Source organism: Lagopus muta, chromosome 8 (assembly GCF_023343835.1).
Source record: "Lagopus muta isolate bLagMut1 chromosome 8, bLagMut1 primary, whole genome shotgun sequence".
NCBI classification, from domain to species: Eukaryota; Metazoa; Chordata; class Aves; order Galliformes; family Phasianidae; genus Lagopus; species Lagopus muta.
In genome coordinates this window covers 20,037,211-20,052,482 of record NC_064440.1, presented here as the reverse complement: position 1 = coordinate 20,052,482, position 15,272 = coordinate 20,037,211, and the positions used below count along the sequence as shown (strand labels likewise).

General features: G+C 40.6%; 1 protein-coding gene across 1 annotated transcript in view; it reads left to right on the top strand.

The window, feature by feature from the left end:
* Positions 1–1,066: 1,066 nt before the first annotated feature.
* OLA1 (Obg like ATPase 1) overlaps positions 1,067–15,272 on the top strand; it is an 86,337-nt gene continuing 72,131 nt past the window's right edge. Inside the window, exons 1-4 of the mRNA XM_048953723.1 lie at positions 1,067–1,198; positions 1,422–1,522; positions 1,916–2,059; positions 6,625–6,752. Coding sequence (XP_048809680.1) covers positions 1,079–1,198; positions 1,422–1,522; positions 1,916–2,059; positions 6,625–6,752 — 493 coding nt within the window. The 5' untranslated portion in view covers positions 1,067–1,078. The remainder of the gene's footprint in view (positions 1,199–1,421; positions 1,523–1,915; positions 2,060–6,624; positions 6,753–15,272) is intronic.

Below are 15,272 nucleotides of genomic sequence, written 5' to 3'. Positions count from 1 at the left end.
TGATGTCAGCCACTTTTTCCCAAAACTGAGCAGAGGGTCACATCCAGTCCCGCATCTAGAGGTTGAAGGGGCTCTGTGTTCCTGCTTTCTCCTTCATAGAAACTGTGGAGCTGATTCTGTAGAGTCGTTGCTGAAGCAGCGAAGATGCAGGTTATTATACTAATGATCACTCATTATACACTAAACTCCTGTTTACAGGTTAAATGGGACCCCTGCGTGGAGGTAATTTTTCTAGCACAACTGCAACATCTTGCACATCCCTTTCACTTCCTTCTGCCTTGCCCAGCCCATTTTGGCAGACTGTGTTGCACAGAACCATGCAGGGCTCGATGATCCATTGCAGGAAGGTGCGGCTGTGGCCTGTGCACCTGCAGCAGCTGGCTGTGGGCTCTGCTCCCACCTCCTGCTGAGCCGCTGACTTCTCGGGTTTGGGCTGCCTGATGTGTGAAACCAGGGTTGTTTTTTATTTGTTAACCAGCCCATTTCTTTGACTCTTTGCTGATTTTTTTGGAGGAGGGGTTGACTGTTTCATTCTCCCAGGAGGGGAGCTCCAGCTGGTTGGTGCTGCAATGCTGGGAGCCCAGGATCGGTTCTCAATGAGATTTTGGAGTGTTGTGGCACACAGCCGTCTCTAGATGGGTAAGGCTCATTAACATCTGCTTTTTTTCTTGAATGGGCATGTGTACTTCTGCTGGTTTGATTTATAGTAAACAAGTTACTGCTATATATGCATATATTATTAAGCAAAAGCAATTACGTTTGATTGCAATGCATTCAAATGACGAACTGCCATCGGCAGTGGGCACTGCACTGGACTAAGGATGTCTACGTCCGTGCACGGCTTTGGAAAAGTTATTGGATGTGGCGTGGAATCTCTGTCAAGCTCCAGGAGCGTCTTTCATTGCGGCGCACCATTAGGCGAGGAACCACAGGCGTCCCACGGCAAGCCTCGCAGGCGGCAGCGCAGGAGCGCGGCGGGCAGCCCTTAGCAGCCCGGCCCGTCAGCGCAGGGAAGCCGCCTCCACGCCGCCCCGCCCGCCTCCCGCCGCCGACCTTTCCCCTCGCGTGGGCCCGGCCAATGGGCGAAGCGGCCCCGCCTGTTCCGCCGCCCGCAGCTGCCGAGCCGGCGTGTCTGTCTCCGCGTGCCAGTGCTGCCGCTCCGCTCCGCTGGGCCCCAGCCGCCGTCCCGTCCCGCGAGGTGAGCCCGTCCGCCCGCCTGCCTTCCGCGGGGCTCGGCGGGGCGGGTCCCGCTCCTCTTTCTCCTCCTTTCCTCTTTCTTTCCCTCCGCTCGCGGCGCGGCGGGCCCGGCGGCGGCAGCAGCAGGCAGCAGCAGGCCGCACGGCCGGGGGTTGCCGGGCACCTCGGGGGGAGTCGGCACGGGAGGTGCGGGTCCCTCACCGAGCGCTGCTCTGCGTCCCCAGATGGCCCCGAAGAAGGCAGGCGACGGGGTGAAGGCGCACCCGATTATCGGCAGGTTCGGGACGTCCCTGAAGATCGGGATCGTCGGGCTGCCCAACGTGGGGTAGGTGCCCGCCCGCCGCTTCCTGCCGTGCGCGTGTGCCCGCCGGCTCGTTTGCTTACGGGGAGGAGGGGGTGAGCGGCCCCGTCAGCGGCAGCGAACGGGACTGTCTCTCTTGGAACTTCTGGAGAGCTGGTGAAGCAAAACCCGCCCCAGCGGCAGAAGGTGGGCCGCCGTACGTGGCGCTGCGCTGCGTGGCTGCCGGCCGTGGGCAGCTGCTGTGCCGTGTGTTCGGGGGGTGTAAGCGGCTCTTGGCGGGGGCAGTGCGGCCGGGTCTGCTGTTGAAGTCGAGGGGCAGTTCAGTACTGCGTGTGGTTTGGGGGAAAGGTGTGTTTCTACCCAGCCCTTGTACATTCTTCTTGTTTGGATTTATCTAACAAAATTTCTTTCTTACAGGAAATCCACGTTTTTCAATGTGTTAACGAAGAGTCAAGCGGCAGCAGAGAATTTTCCTTTCTGTACTATTGATCCAAATGAGAGTCGAGTTCCTGTGCCGGATGACAGGTTTGACTTCCTGTGCCAGTACCACAAGCCTCCAAGGTAACTCGAGTTCTTGCTTTGTACTTTCTTGCTTAAGCAATGGAAGTAGTGTTACTGAAAGCAAACTTTTTATGGTAGTGTACTGCAAATGCGGCATCTTTGTTTTTACTGGCATCTCCTTTAGTGTGTGTGGAAAGTGGATTCTTGTTTGGAAACGAAAATGTAAGGTGCTATCAGACCTCAGAAACTAAAATAGATGCCTGCTATTTATTAATTTCTGCTTGCACTAAAATGTGGATGTATAAAAATAAATGTACATAAATCATAGTGCAAATTAGCATACATGTCTGCTGTAGTTCAATAGTTGGGTCTCAGTTTTTTGAGTCAAGTCTCACAGATATCTAAAAACGATCGACCAATCATTGACCAGGAATACATTTGTTAGCTTAATTTTCAGGTTCGAGCAAATTACTTCTGTCAGTAATTCCTGTGTACTTTTTTAATATTGAAAAAATACATCAACATGGAACTATTTACTAAAGTAAGTTGTTGTAGCTTAGTTCTCAGTCCCAAGTGAGTACTAAGCTTGCTTGTTAATATACAGACCAAAAATAAGCCAAAAGGTTTGGACTGTTGGTTGTGAAGAAGTAATTATGTGTTTTTTAAAGTGGTTTTTTTTTTTTTTTTTTTTTTTTTTTTTTAAGACAGAGTTATAAGTTGTGATATTGTTACTGCTTGGCCACATGAACACTATTCTTGTTTAGCTGTCATCAGCTACTTATAAATCAGTAAAGTGATAAAGAGATAAGTAGTTCTTCCTGCTCGCCTCTTATTGTCATCCCAAAGACATGACCTCTCTCTCTCTGGGGCTAAAAGAAAATAAAAACATCAGCACCACAAAAAACCCTTTAATATCACTGAATATTGTTGTTGGATAGTAAATTGGATACAAGTCGTAAATCCACTTTCACTTGAATGGTATTTAGACTTTTATTTCAGAAAGAGAGTGTTTGTTACTTGAAAGAAATGAGTGTGGGGATTAGTGGGTAGCTCCTCTGGTTCAGTCACTCACAGAAGCAGTAATGTCGCATACAGCCTCCAGTAGCCAGGAGGGACTGTGCACTATTCTCTGTTTGGAAACAAGCCAGAATTGGCTTTGTTGTGTTGTAGGTGTTTTGTGTTGCTACTTCTACTAATCTGACTTGTCACCTCTTAAAAGGGTGATTCCTGCTTAGAGCATACAAATGCTAGGGGAGGAAGAGGAGTTTCTCTTTCTCAAACAGATCTGATATAAAGTTTTTAAAGGCAGAAGAGCCTGTACTGGAACCAGGGAATGAGTAACATTTGTTTTTAACAAAGAGAAAAGGGATGAGCGTTTTACCCTGGTGCTGAATAATCTGTTCTGTTGCTGGGTCAGACTGTGTAACAGGTAGAGTTTGAAATAGTAGAGAAGTTTATTGAACTATTTGAGAAATGAACATAAAGCTAGAACTAAGAGAATTTTCAAGTAGGCATGTTGGAAATCTGCTGTGTTATGAGCTAGGTTGGACCTTTTGTGTGGCTTTTTGGAGTCTCCTGGTGGGTGTGAGGTTTCATTATGCTGTACTGCATGGTACAGGGAAATCACTGGAGTGGTGGTGGAGAAGAAAGACTGTGGAAATACAGAACAGAAATGTAAATAGAGAAAGAGCATTTTGACTTCGATGTCAAATCAATGCCTTAGGTGCATGCTAACTGTTTCACAACTACATGGCTAGTTACACTGAATGATTGCTCATGGAAGTTTAGGAAATAAATGTATGCCTTCCCTCCTCTCAAATTTTGGCACAAATATGTTTGTACAACAAATTGCAGACTGTGTGCATGTGTTTATCTTAAAAAACAAACAAACAAAAAAACAACAAAAAAACTTTGTACCTTGGCTTAGAAAATAAAGCACTCTAATGAAGGATATCTAATGATGAAGGAAATTGTCTTAAACCACCACTGTGCTAAAGAAACCGGTGTTGCCTTTTAAAGTAACTCAGTTTTTAGTAGGAACTTGAAACAAATTGGTAAGGAAGATGCTTCTTTCTTTTTTAAATGCATAAGCCTTTGGATGCATCACTCCGTTGTTCTTGATGGAATATACAGACCACTGCATTACCAAACTGGGCCTTCTTTGCCCCAGCAACTCTTGTGATCTTTGCTATAGTGCACCCTGTACAGTGAGGGTGGTGTGCTGGTGCTGTTGCTGGATTTCTGAGCAAGGTAAAATAAATAAATAAATAAATAAATCCTTGCTCCAAGATTATGTATGTGCTTAAAATATAGAGGCATTTCTGGATGCTGTGGTGTTTCATGTTACGCATTACTGTGACATGCTTCGTGGTAGATCAGTGTTGCACTGATGTGTGCAAATGATCGGTTGGTGCCACCTGTTCCTGGTGATCATGTGAAGCTCAGTGACTTTCATCTAATGCTGGCTAACAAATCTTAAGAAACAGAAATTAATTTGTTTAGAGAAAGGTGAAAAAGAAAATCCAGTAGTTTTTGTTCTTTAAAAAGTACTAAAGCAGTTGATACCTGTGGTACTTTCTCCCCCATTTTTGCAGTATTTCTGTTTGCCTAATTTCACGATGTTCACTGTCTTTCAAAGCATAGGCAAGTGTGAGTAGTTCCTGCCTTTTCTCCTTATTTCTGTGTTCATCTATGATGAAATAGAGATTCAGGTTTAGGGAGTGGGCTGCTGGGAGCAGTGGTGCTTTGCTTTGCTTAGGATGTTAATTTTGTGATAGCTGAGATGAAACCATCCTGGGGACCTGGATATTCTATCTTCAAAGGTCTCTCTTCTATTAGTAAGATGTGAAATAAGCTGGTGTTTGGAATCCGTTGTCTGATACCTGGAGTTGATTCTCGTGATAGTGGTCTATCTGCATATGAAGAAGGCTGTTTTGCTCTAATGTGCCATCTTTATAGTGTGTGTTCTTCTGATGGCTGGCCAGGAAGATAATCCTACAGAATGGATAGAGGAAAGAAAACATTCCTAACAACACCTTTGTTTTTCTTAAAATAGTTTAAAGTTACAATGGAGAAGTGCTCTAAAACGTGGTGTTTCCCTACCTTGCTGTTAACTTAGTTATTTGCCAGAAAACAAGGAATTCTGATAATTCTAATGGGGAGGTTGCTGCTATTTGTAGTGAGGGTCTTATTACCTCTGCCTTTTCATTAGATGAAAGGAGTTACTGTGTTAATGCATTTATGGGGTTACTGGTTTCTGTCTTCAGAATTTGTGTTACTTTTGGTAGTGCCTTAATGCTCACTGATTGCTGTTTCCATTTGAGCTCATATGTTGGTAATTTAAAAAAAAAAAAAAGATGGAATTTGCTAAGAAAACCATAGTGGGATGAAAGTGTGAAGCTTTCAAAGTTTATTTACTTCAAAAAGTATTTATACTCTTTCTCATAAGCTATGTTTAAATATTTTTTTCCCTATTTTCTAATCTCACTGTTTTGAGTATCGTGCTGTGTTCTGGCTCAGTTCTAATCACATCACAAAGTTAGGAATGGTGTAAAACATTTAATTAAGTTCCTGCCTAAACCGGCAGGTTTAAGGATGCTTTGAACTTCACCTTGGTGAAGATGATGATTTTATCCAGATCCTGTACTATGAGGTCAGTTTATTATCTGAAGAAATCATTTTTCTTGTGAAGTGTTAGAGGAATGTTGAAGACAAAAATGGGAGACTTGATAGCTTTATTCACATCTTTCCACCAGCATTATAAAAGCTGTGGATTTGGGCACCTTCTGTTACGTCTACAGTTGATAGTATGATTGTATTTATCTTGGTGTAGTACTAATGAAATATAAGGGTGACAATTTAAGTTGTTTAATGGAAATTAAGTATTGCTCCTTTTGTTTACGAGTGTTTTGAAGCCATTGGGTTGGAGGTCCTGATGCCTCAGGCTTGCATTTTGTAGTCTTTATAATGAGGAATTTGCACCATTTCAGCGGGATTCTCTCTGCCACTGTGGACATTTGTGTAGATCACATGAAGGTGCTCTTAGTTAACATTTTATTGCATTCTTGCTTGTTGTTTTCCTCAGATGGATTTTGAGAAGTAATTTTTGTTTGAATGTAGGTGGTGTTAAGTATCACCACTTTGTATCTATTAAAATGGCATCTTCAACTAGACTTGTTTGCTGCTTTCTTTCTGATTGTTCACACAACCCTGACCACCACCACTACTAGTTAATGCTACCTGTTTTAATCAATGCTGCTTAAAATATGCCCTTCTGACAAACTTGCTTCGCTTACTGAACTAACAGTGGAGGGGAGGATAGCACTGATGGGCACTGAGGTGTTTTATCCATTTGGTGCTATGAAAACTGCTCAGTGATAAGCATTTTATTTCAGCATTCTGAGATTGCTTGAAAGAACAAGTTTTTCTTGAAGGAAGAGTAGGAAAGCTTATTTTCTTTTTTTTTTTTTTTTAATAATGTAGATGTAAGATATAAAGATATTGTTATGTGCAACTTGTTTTGGAAAAATGAACTGTTTTATTTTCATATTCTGGACTTATTTCTGTGACAAACATTTTGACCAATATGCTTCAATAATGAAACTTTCAAACTTTTTATCTTCCAGCAAAATTCCAGCCTTTCTGAATGTAGTGGATATTGCTGGCCTTGTGAAAGGAGCCCATACTGGCCAAGGCCTAGGAAATTCCTTTTTGTCTCATATTAACGCCTGTGATGGGATCTTTCATCTGATGCGTACGTAAACTCCATTTTTTAAGTTGACTCTATAGCTTAAGGACAGCGTTGCTGTACTTGAACTAATAACTGTTGAACAGATAGCCATTAAAATGTAACTACTTTTACTGGGCAACTCAAAGTCATCAAGTTCAGGGCTCTCCTTACTCGCTCCCTCCCCCAGAAAGCCCAAAAACAGTACAACAAACTGAAAATCACTAAAGAACCTCATCTTCTGGTGAATAGTGAGTATCTTTCTTTATGGTCATTGTGCTGGAGACTTAAAAGTGAACTGAATTGTTGGAAACATTAATAAAGGCTGCTCTGAAAGTAATGCCTCCAATTTTATTACATTGGCCCATGATAGCAGCAGCAGATGTGGGTGGTGTGACAGCAGAGGTCAAACCTTCCCACCGGTATTGCAGTGTGTTGCCATGTGACAGATGGCAGCTGAGGGGCGGTCTGATAGAATGGCTCTGACATGGAAGTGCAGATGAAGCAAGGATGTGTCATGAAACTTCTCCATGTGGAATGATTGACACCAGTTGGTATTCATTGATGCTTGCTGAGTGTGTCGAGACCAAACAGCGGATGTAATACAGTGAAGTGGTGGATGGAGTTTTGGTGATGATACCACGCCATAGCACCTGTGAAACAGTGGTCACCTCCACTGCTGCAGTTTTTTCCGAGTGCAGTGTGCACTCTTGTTCATCACGGTTAAAAATGCATAACTAATGATGGTGACTATGTTGAAAAACAGGATTTTGTAGCCAAGGATTTGCTCTATCAAATAGTGCTTTTTGCATGTGTTTTAGTTTCTGTGGAAATAAATAGGAGGCATTACTTTTGGAGTAACATACACAGAAATGATTGGTAGAAAAAGAAAATACTGAGTTAACAGCAAATTCTAGAATTTTGTTCTTAAGGGCAAGCCTTACATCTATCCTCATGCTGATTTCTCTGTGACTTACACTGAAGCCCTGTGACTTCTGAGTACTTTTCATTTAGACCAACACAAAACCTAAAGGTGTGGAAAATTACAGTAGTGATTTAGATGGTTAGAACTGTTGCTCCCTTGAACTTGAGCATATACTTTGAGTAGAATCATGGGACACTGATTGCAGCTAAGCACTTAACGTTGTTTAAAATGCTGTGAGAAGGTGAGGACAGATCTTCAGTTGGACAGAGTGAAGTAAGTCCTTTGATCTTCTGCATCACTTTAGGAAGTACTTCCACATGTGAAGGCTATACTGGTACATTTGTATGTTGTAAACATTTATGTTCTGATATCTGAGAACCGTTTCTACAATATCCCTAAGAAAAAGGGGAAATCACACTCTCAATTGCCATACTGGGTTTTTAATTATAGTTTTGTCTGATGTAAGTTGAGACCAAGTGATAAACTGTTCAGACTTGCTCTGTTTCATATTTATGTCGTGTTTAATGCTTGTGAAGGATATAATTTTTTTTGATATAATATGCACAGAAAATGCTTTTTAATGTATATGCTGAATAAGCCAATGCGTTTTCTCAGGCTATTAAAAAGGTTAATGCCATTTCTTGTCATTTTGGGGGTTTGAAAAAGTAGTGAGACTGTTATTGTGGGGTTTCAGACCATTCAGGTATTTACTTTGTGTTCTTTGAATTTAGATCTATCAAGTTAGTCTTTCATGTACTTGTCATATGTTTCAGGGCTTTCATGGATTCTGAAATGTAATGATGGTGAAATGATTGTTCTTTTCCTTCAGTCTTTGAGATCACAAAAGATGTTGGAATTGTTTGTTAAATACTGCTTTTTCCTTTTTCTTTCTTCAAAATCTTAGTCTTCCTCTTCCTCTGCTCTTGCTAGACATGTAGCCAGAATGCAAGCTAGTCAGGAGGTGTTGTAAAATTTCTTTTCATTGCCCAGTAAGCACAAAGATCTTTCTAAGTGTTATTTGGAGTTGTTAGTAGAGCTAATAAGTAAAAACAAACAAAAAAACCAACCAAAACCTAATGCAAAGTAGTCTAATTAAGGCATATACATCTATGCTTTTTTTTCCTTCCTGAAAATTGCATTATTTCTGCTTTCTTTTCCTTGAGAACTGTAAACGTAAAGATCTAACACTGAAAGCTATGAGTACCTCTCTAGCAAATTAAAAGCAAGTATCTACGGTTTACACAATACAAACTCTTGTTAAAATTTGTAACTCAGACAAGTTTTTTACATACCGTGTCAAAGTATAAAATTGTATAAGCTTTTTCTGTATGTTAAACTGCTTTTTACACTCACCTACCTTTCAAAATTATTTCCCATCTAAACATTCTTTCTTATGAGTCTGTGGCACATCTGGTGCATGCACTGTTTCTGTCAGATTTTAGAGACCACACAAACTGTTTTTCTGAATCCTTAAACTTTACAGGTCCTGAGAGGATGAAGATTATTTGTTGCCTTTTATCAGAGCTCAGTCCAAATTCTTAATGGTCCTTAAACTGCCTTAAGGAACCAGTGTCCTGGGAGTGGCCATCAGTTCTGAGCCCAGCTCGTAGGCGCTGGGTTTCTGTAGCAGTGCAGAAGATGACTTGACAGCAATCCAAACAGATTGCTTCTGTTACAGGGAGAAGCTGTGGACTGGTAGGTGAAGCTTTGTGTGCCAGCCAGATGGGAAGTAGGTGTTACTAAGGATTGAAAAATGATGGTAACAGAAATGCTTTTGGGGGGAGATGCACTAAGAAGTGATCTGGGGAAATAAGCAGAACTGACAAAAAAGCTGCTGGGCTCCTGCATGGCATTGTCAGGTAAAAATCAGAACAAACTGGTCATCAACAGGGAGATCACTTAAAAATGGAAAGGGATTTTTAGGTCATCACTTTTCAGAGCATTAAAAAGTTTGTCTTCACTTGTGCTTTGAGTTGATCTGGAACAAATTTTCACCTCAGAGCACTGAAACTGTTGCTCCCAATCCTTATCCTGTTGTCATGCATCACCGCTGCACGCGTTAATGGCTAACATGTGCAGCAGAGCCTGTCAGAGAATTGGTCTTTTCTTCTCTTTGCATGGCAGGCAGAAAGTCAAAAGTGGGTTATTATGGGGTCCTCACTACATTCAGGCATGCGGATCTTGAAGAAAGACTTGTTAGGCAAACTGGTGGGCACATCATCCTGAAATTGAAAAGTGTGGTAGCCCACCTGGGTTTGGGTTTTACGGAACTTAATGGCCGTTATCAGTGTAAGCATCTAATTTCTCCAAAAAAGTAGGTAGGTAGGTGTGACTTGGCTGCAGATCTGAAATATGTCTTTGCCCAGCCATGCAACTGGGGAGGGCAGTGAAGGGAGAGGCAGAAAATTTTTTTTCTGGGAAAAAAGGCTTATCAGCTTCTCAAAAGATTGGATTTGTATTACCGGACACCATAAGAACAGGATTAGTGGAAAAATGATTTTCTTTGAGTATTGTTTTGCTTTTCCCAGGCGGCAGGTTTACTCTAGACAAATGAACTTTGAAAGTTTTTGAGAGTTTATATTGCTAAAGTTCCCGTATGATTGCCATATTTCTTTGATCAAGCATCTCTTACTTTGCAGGTATTTTGAGATATGACTTTTTGTGTGTGCTTGAATTTGTAGCAAACATAATTTTCATTGTGTGGAAGAATGTGTTAATCCTGAAAAGAAAAAACAGATATCCCATGTTTATAAATAGCTTTTTATGCAGATCTTGCTAGACTCATTTTATCTTTGTATTGATGAACCCCATTCAGGAGGATTGTCCTTTGCACTGAATTTCTGTTCCTTTTAATTCAGTTGCATAACAGGTAATGTAGCGAGACAAACTTCAGGCATCTCACTGAAGTCCTAGGGTAATGTTTTCGGTCCTGTTTTTCTTTATTCACTGGGAATATATTGAATTTTACCTTCCTTAATACAAGAGGTCTGTTTGTAGCTGCTCGCTCTCACAACAGGATTCCCTGGTGTTTCCCCTGAGCTACCTGAAGGTTTCCAAGGAAGGTTGTTGCGTATCACTTTGTGTACCACAAGGCGCTTAGGTTTGGCAGCTGCAGCTCTAATACCCTCAGCAATAATTATAATTACCTTCCTGTTGAAACTGTGGAAGTTGTGTATGGTGTTTGCCTGCCTTGTTTCTTGCATAGCGTAAAGCTGAGGTGAAGAGATTTCTCTGATTCTTCAGTTTCCTTACTTCATTTCAATGTAGACAAGTACCCTTGGGGCCTTGAAATGGTCCTGGGTTTTCAGTCTTCAAACTTCCATATCCTAGATACACTGTTACTTTCAAGGCAATATAGTGCTTGTTTAAATCAAGGAAAACAATGTTTTCATGCTTTAACTACACTTTCTCTACCGTGAAGTAGCAACAAATAGGAGGTAGAGCAATAGGATAAGTAAAAGAAGACAGCGTGCTGGAGTAGGGCTGTATTTTTGTGTGATTAGCAATGGTACGAAGGGGATTCTCTTAGCTGAGCAAATAAGGCATCAAGAGGAGTGCTGTATATTTTTTGTTTGATATTTCCTGTTGCTTTTTTTTCCCTATTAAAGTGCACAAATTGAAATGGAATTTCTTTGAGGTAAACAACTTGATCTCAATACTTCTATTCTAATTTCAGAGGTTATCTCTGGGGAAAAAGGAGTACTTTTTATTTCTGGACGAATCTAAGTGTGATAACCTTTGTCCAAACATGCTTTACTCACTTATTATTGGCTGAATGAATGGGGAGTTTAGTTTTAATTTCTTTTTTTCCTGTCCTGGATAATAGCATGTCCAGCATTATTACCAAAATAACCTGGTGTGTTCCATTTGCTGAGTTTCACTGTTCAGTTAGAAGCGGTTCTCTTGGTTCTGTTGCCCAAGTTTCAGGTGGATTTATAGTTTTAATTGCAGTGGGAATGTTTTCATGGTGGCATGAGGCAGGCTGGGGAGGGCTGTCATATTGTTTATATGGCCCTAACTGTTTTAAGCTTTTATGGCAGATCTGTCCCAGGTACTTGTAGAAAAGAAAATGACTTTCTTTGGATGGTGGATTAAAAATGGCAACTATACTAGAAGTGCAAATTTAAGAGTTGCCCTTAGCTATTACTTCAGTGAGGAAATAGCAGGTGTCAGTTGTGTCCTTGGCTACCACTCTGAGTCGAGTATTGAGTATTCTGGATGTTAAGCAGCCTCTTAATGCTGTCAAGGTTCCTTTGTACTGATATGTACAAGCTTGTTTATCATTAGTTCTTTCTCACATAAAAATAGACTGTTCGTGATGTGGGAGAGGAGAATATTTTTTTCAGAGAATTATTTTATTACTTTTATTCCAAAGCTGCTTTTTTTTTTTTTTTTTTTTTTTTTTTTTTTTTGTATGGATGATATGAGCAGGAGTGCTAGATTTCTATTCTCTACCTTACGGTGATTCTGTATCAGCAAGAAGAACTGGAGTGCATGGGTAACAACCACATCTGGCCTGTGTAACCCTGTTGATCCCGCAGTATGGCCAGCTGTGGAAAAGTGCTTTTAAATTTCCCAGATCTTTCACTTAGGCAAATAAAATTAATTTGTTCACCTTTTGGTGAACAAATATGTATAAAACTCACATTTTGTACCTTAGAACTGTTTGCAGTATGCTCTTCTGCTTTGTCTTCCATGGAAGAATGTGCCTCCTTTCCTGGGCACTTGGGTGAGGGCTGTGGAGAAGGTGCTGAGAAATTGTCAGCACTCTAATGACTTATCCTTTGTCTTTGGCGAATAATGGCTCACCAGGCTGAGTGAAAGTGACACCTGAGCTGTAAGCTCTAAGCTCAGGTAACTATGGTTTAACGCACAAACAACCTCAGATGTGGGTTTGAATAGACTTTATTCCTAAACTTTGACACAAGTGGTTGTTCTTTGAGAGCTGGATAAGCCTAGGTGTAGGGAGCAAAAATGTTGTATTGCTGAGTAGCATTCTTTTAATCTGTGGTGATTAAACAAATGGCTCTCAGAGAGAGACTTTCTTTCTTCAGAAATAGAATGGGAGCTGTGAACATTCAAACGTTTATGTTACTTTTCAAAAAATCCAAAGTTTCTTTTGCACTGAGGTTCCCTTTTGCTGTCCCAAGTTAAATTTTGATTGTGATGTACCTAGGGGGCTTCTTTTCAGTCTCAGTGTGGTAAGTTCTGCAGATGTAGTTAATTACTTATGCTCATTGAAAAGGAAATTTATTGTGCGTAAGTTCTTCTCTAGCCTTTATTGCAGTTTGTTAATGCTAGAATTGTAAGTCTGATGGTAATTGAAGTTACAAACGATTTGGGAGGCCGCTTTGCCATTCATCTTTAGCCTAATACATTGTGTCTCTCTACGTCCAATGTCTTTTTCTCATCAGAACATGATGTTTTTATGAAAACATAAAAATTTCTTATCTAAAGGCCACCACTCTTGTTGGAGTGGTAGCACCTAATGCTGTTCTATTTATAGATGGAACTTGTTAAATTTCCTCAGCAGGGACTTAAAGCTATGACCTTATAGGCCAGAAGCAGGAGAGCTACCTACTGAGCTACAAGGACAGTCTCTCAATTCTAAAGAATACGTAGAAGAATTTCTAATATACCGTGCTGTGAGTCATAAAGTACTTGACCAGTAAACCCCGCCCTCCCGTGAGAATAAAGACCAGGCATGTTGTCTTCACTGAGTCATTGCTATTATTTGACCTATGACTACTTTTGTTATAGATCTGTGTTTCATATTAGTGTATAATTGCTATTTGGGCAATACAGGTGAGACATTTTTCTCTGTAATATCTTAAAGAAATTATCAGGCTGTGACAGTGTATTCAAAACCAGTCACCTAAACACACTCAAAAGTTTGTCTCCTTAATTGGATGTTGTTATTGTTGGGGTGAGGTATCTTGGCTTTACATATAGTTTAATATCTTGTAATTTTTATTTCTTTGCTTTGCTGTGGACTTTCTTGAAAGCTTGAAGGTAGCAGTCCTGCAGTATTTTTTAATTTATTTATTTATTTATTTATTTAACTTCTTGCTGTACTATGAAATGTGAAAACCTGTTTTTCTTTGATTGGAGGAATGTCACATTAGAAAAGGTAAAACCAAAAATTCCTTGCAAGAATTTTGAAGTAGACAACTAGCTGGATGTCGATAAGCATCACTTTGTTTGGTACAGCAATTGTATGAGAAAGATGAGTAGTCTGTAGACTGAGAATGTTGTAGTTTCGCATCCAGGAAGTTGCTTTCTCGAAAGAAGCTATTTGTCTTTTTTATTTTAACAAGTGAAGTTTTCATTAGAACTTTGCATTTAATTCCTGGAAGCACTTCTTGTTTCCTAGTTCATCTGTGGACTTCTCAGAAGGAAAGCATGGCCGTATTCCCTAATTCATCTGAGGACGTAGCTCTGTGTTTGCTCTGGAAAGAGCAGAAGCAGTTAGGTTTTTGCTCAGCAAGGGAGTATGCAAGTGTGCCAATATCAAATGAGCTGGTTTAGTTATTGCTGAGGCTGCTGTTAAATTAGGTGACTTCACAGTAAGTAGACAAGCAGCAATTGCAAAAGTGACCATACTGCGTCATCTGTGGCATCGGTGGCCTCCAGGTGGGGAAAGCCAGTGTATCAGCACCTGCTAGATGTACAAGCAGTGTAGTTCTTTGTGCCTTGAGGCTTCTTTTATCTTCCTGTCCTGAAATCAGTGCTAAAATCTAAGATTTTTAAGCAAGAAAAAATTCTGGAACGGCAGTAATCTAGCTGAAGAAGACAAAAAATATATTTGAAGTACTTGTGAAGAAAGGCAGTGGTGAGCACTGTGAACACCATCTTGGGCCAGACCACTGTATTTTACTTAAAAGAACTTTGCCATGTCACGGGCTCATGTTCAGTTCATGTTCTTAAAACAAGTATGTGCACATCATTGGTTCATAGTATTTACATTTAAATAAGATTTATGCTTACAAGTTGCTGTGAGTACAGTTAATGTCTTGTTACATCATCTTGTCCTCAAAAAAAGAATTAAGTTCTCTGAGTAGTCTGTACTTGTTGGCATACCCAATACATGGTATATTACCTGCAACGCTTTATATTGCGCAGGTTCTGTTATCTGCAGCTGTACTTGTGCACATACATGTTTTCAGATTTCTCCAACCTACTCACCTCTATTTCTTCCTGCTAATGTATCTTTATGTAGGTGAAGTCAAGCAGTATTTCCCTGGTGTGGATCTGTGAGACTGCTTTGAACTGAGTGGTGGGGAAAAAAATCCTCAAAAAGGAGCCCAGGAAGTAACTGGACTTAATTATTATTCTGGCTAGGAATTATGTATCTTAGACAAACTAAAATGGGCTTCTGACTTAGTTAGGATGTGAAATTGCAAGTCTTAATTAAAATACGGTTAGGCAAATCTGTCTGTGGTCCTGTGTAATGTCAATTTAATGCTTCCTTTCTCTTTGCTGTGGTTCTGTGAGTGCTTGAAAGTCACTGACAGCAATTACTGCATACTAGAAAGCCAAACAACGTATTTGCCCTTACCAAAAGAAAAGCCCTAGGAGGTGTATATTTAAACAAAATCTCTGCACAGTAATCCAATTTGTAT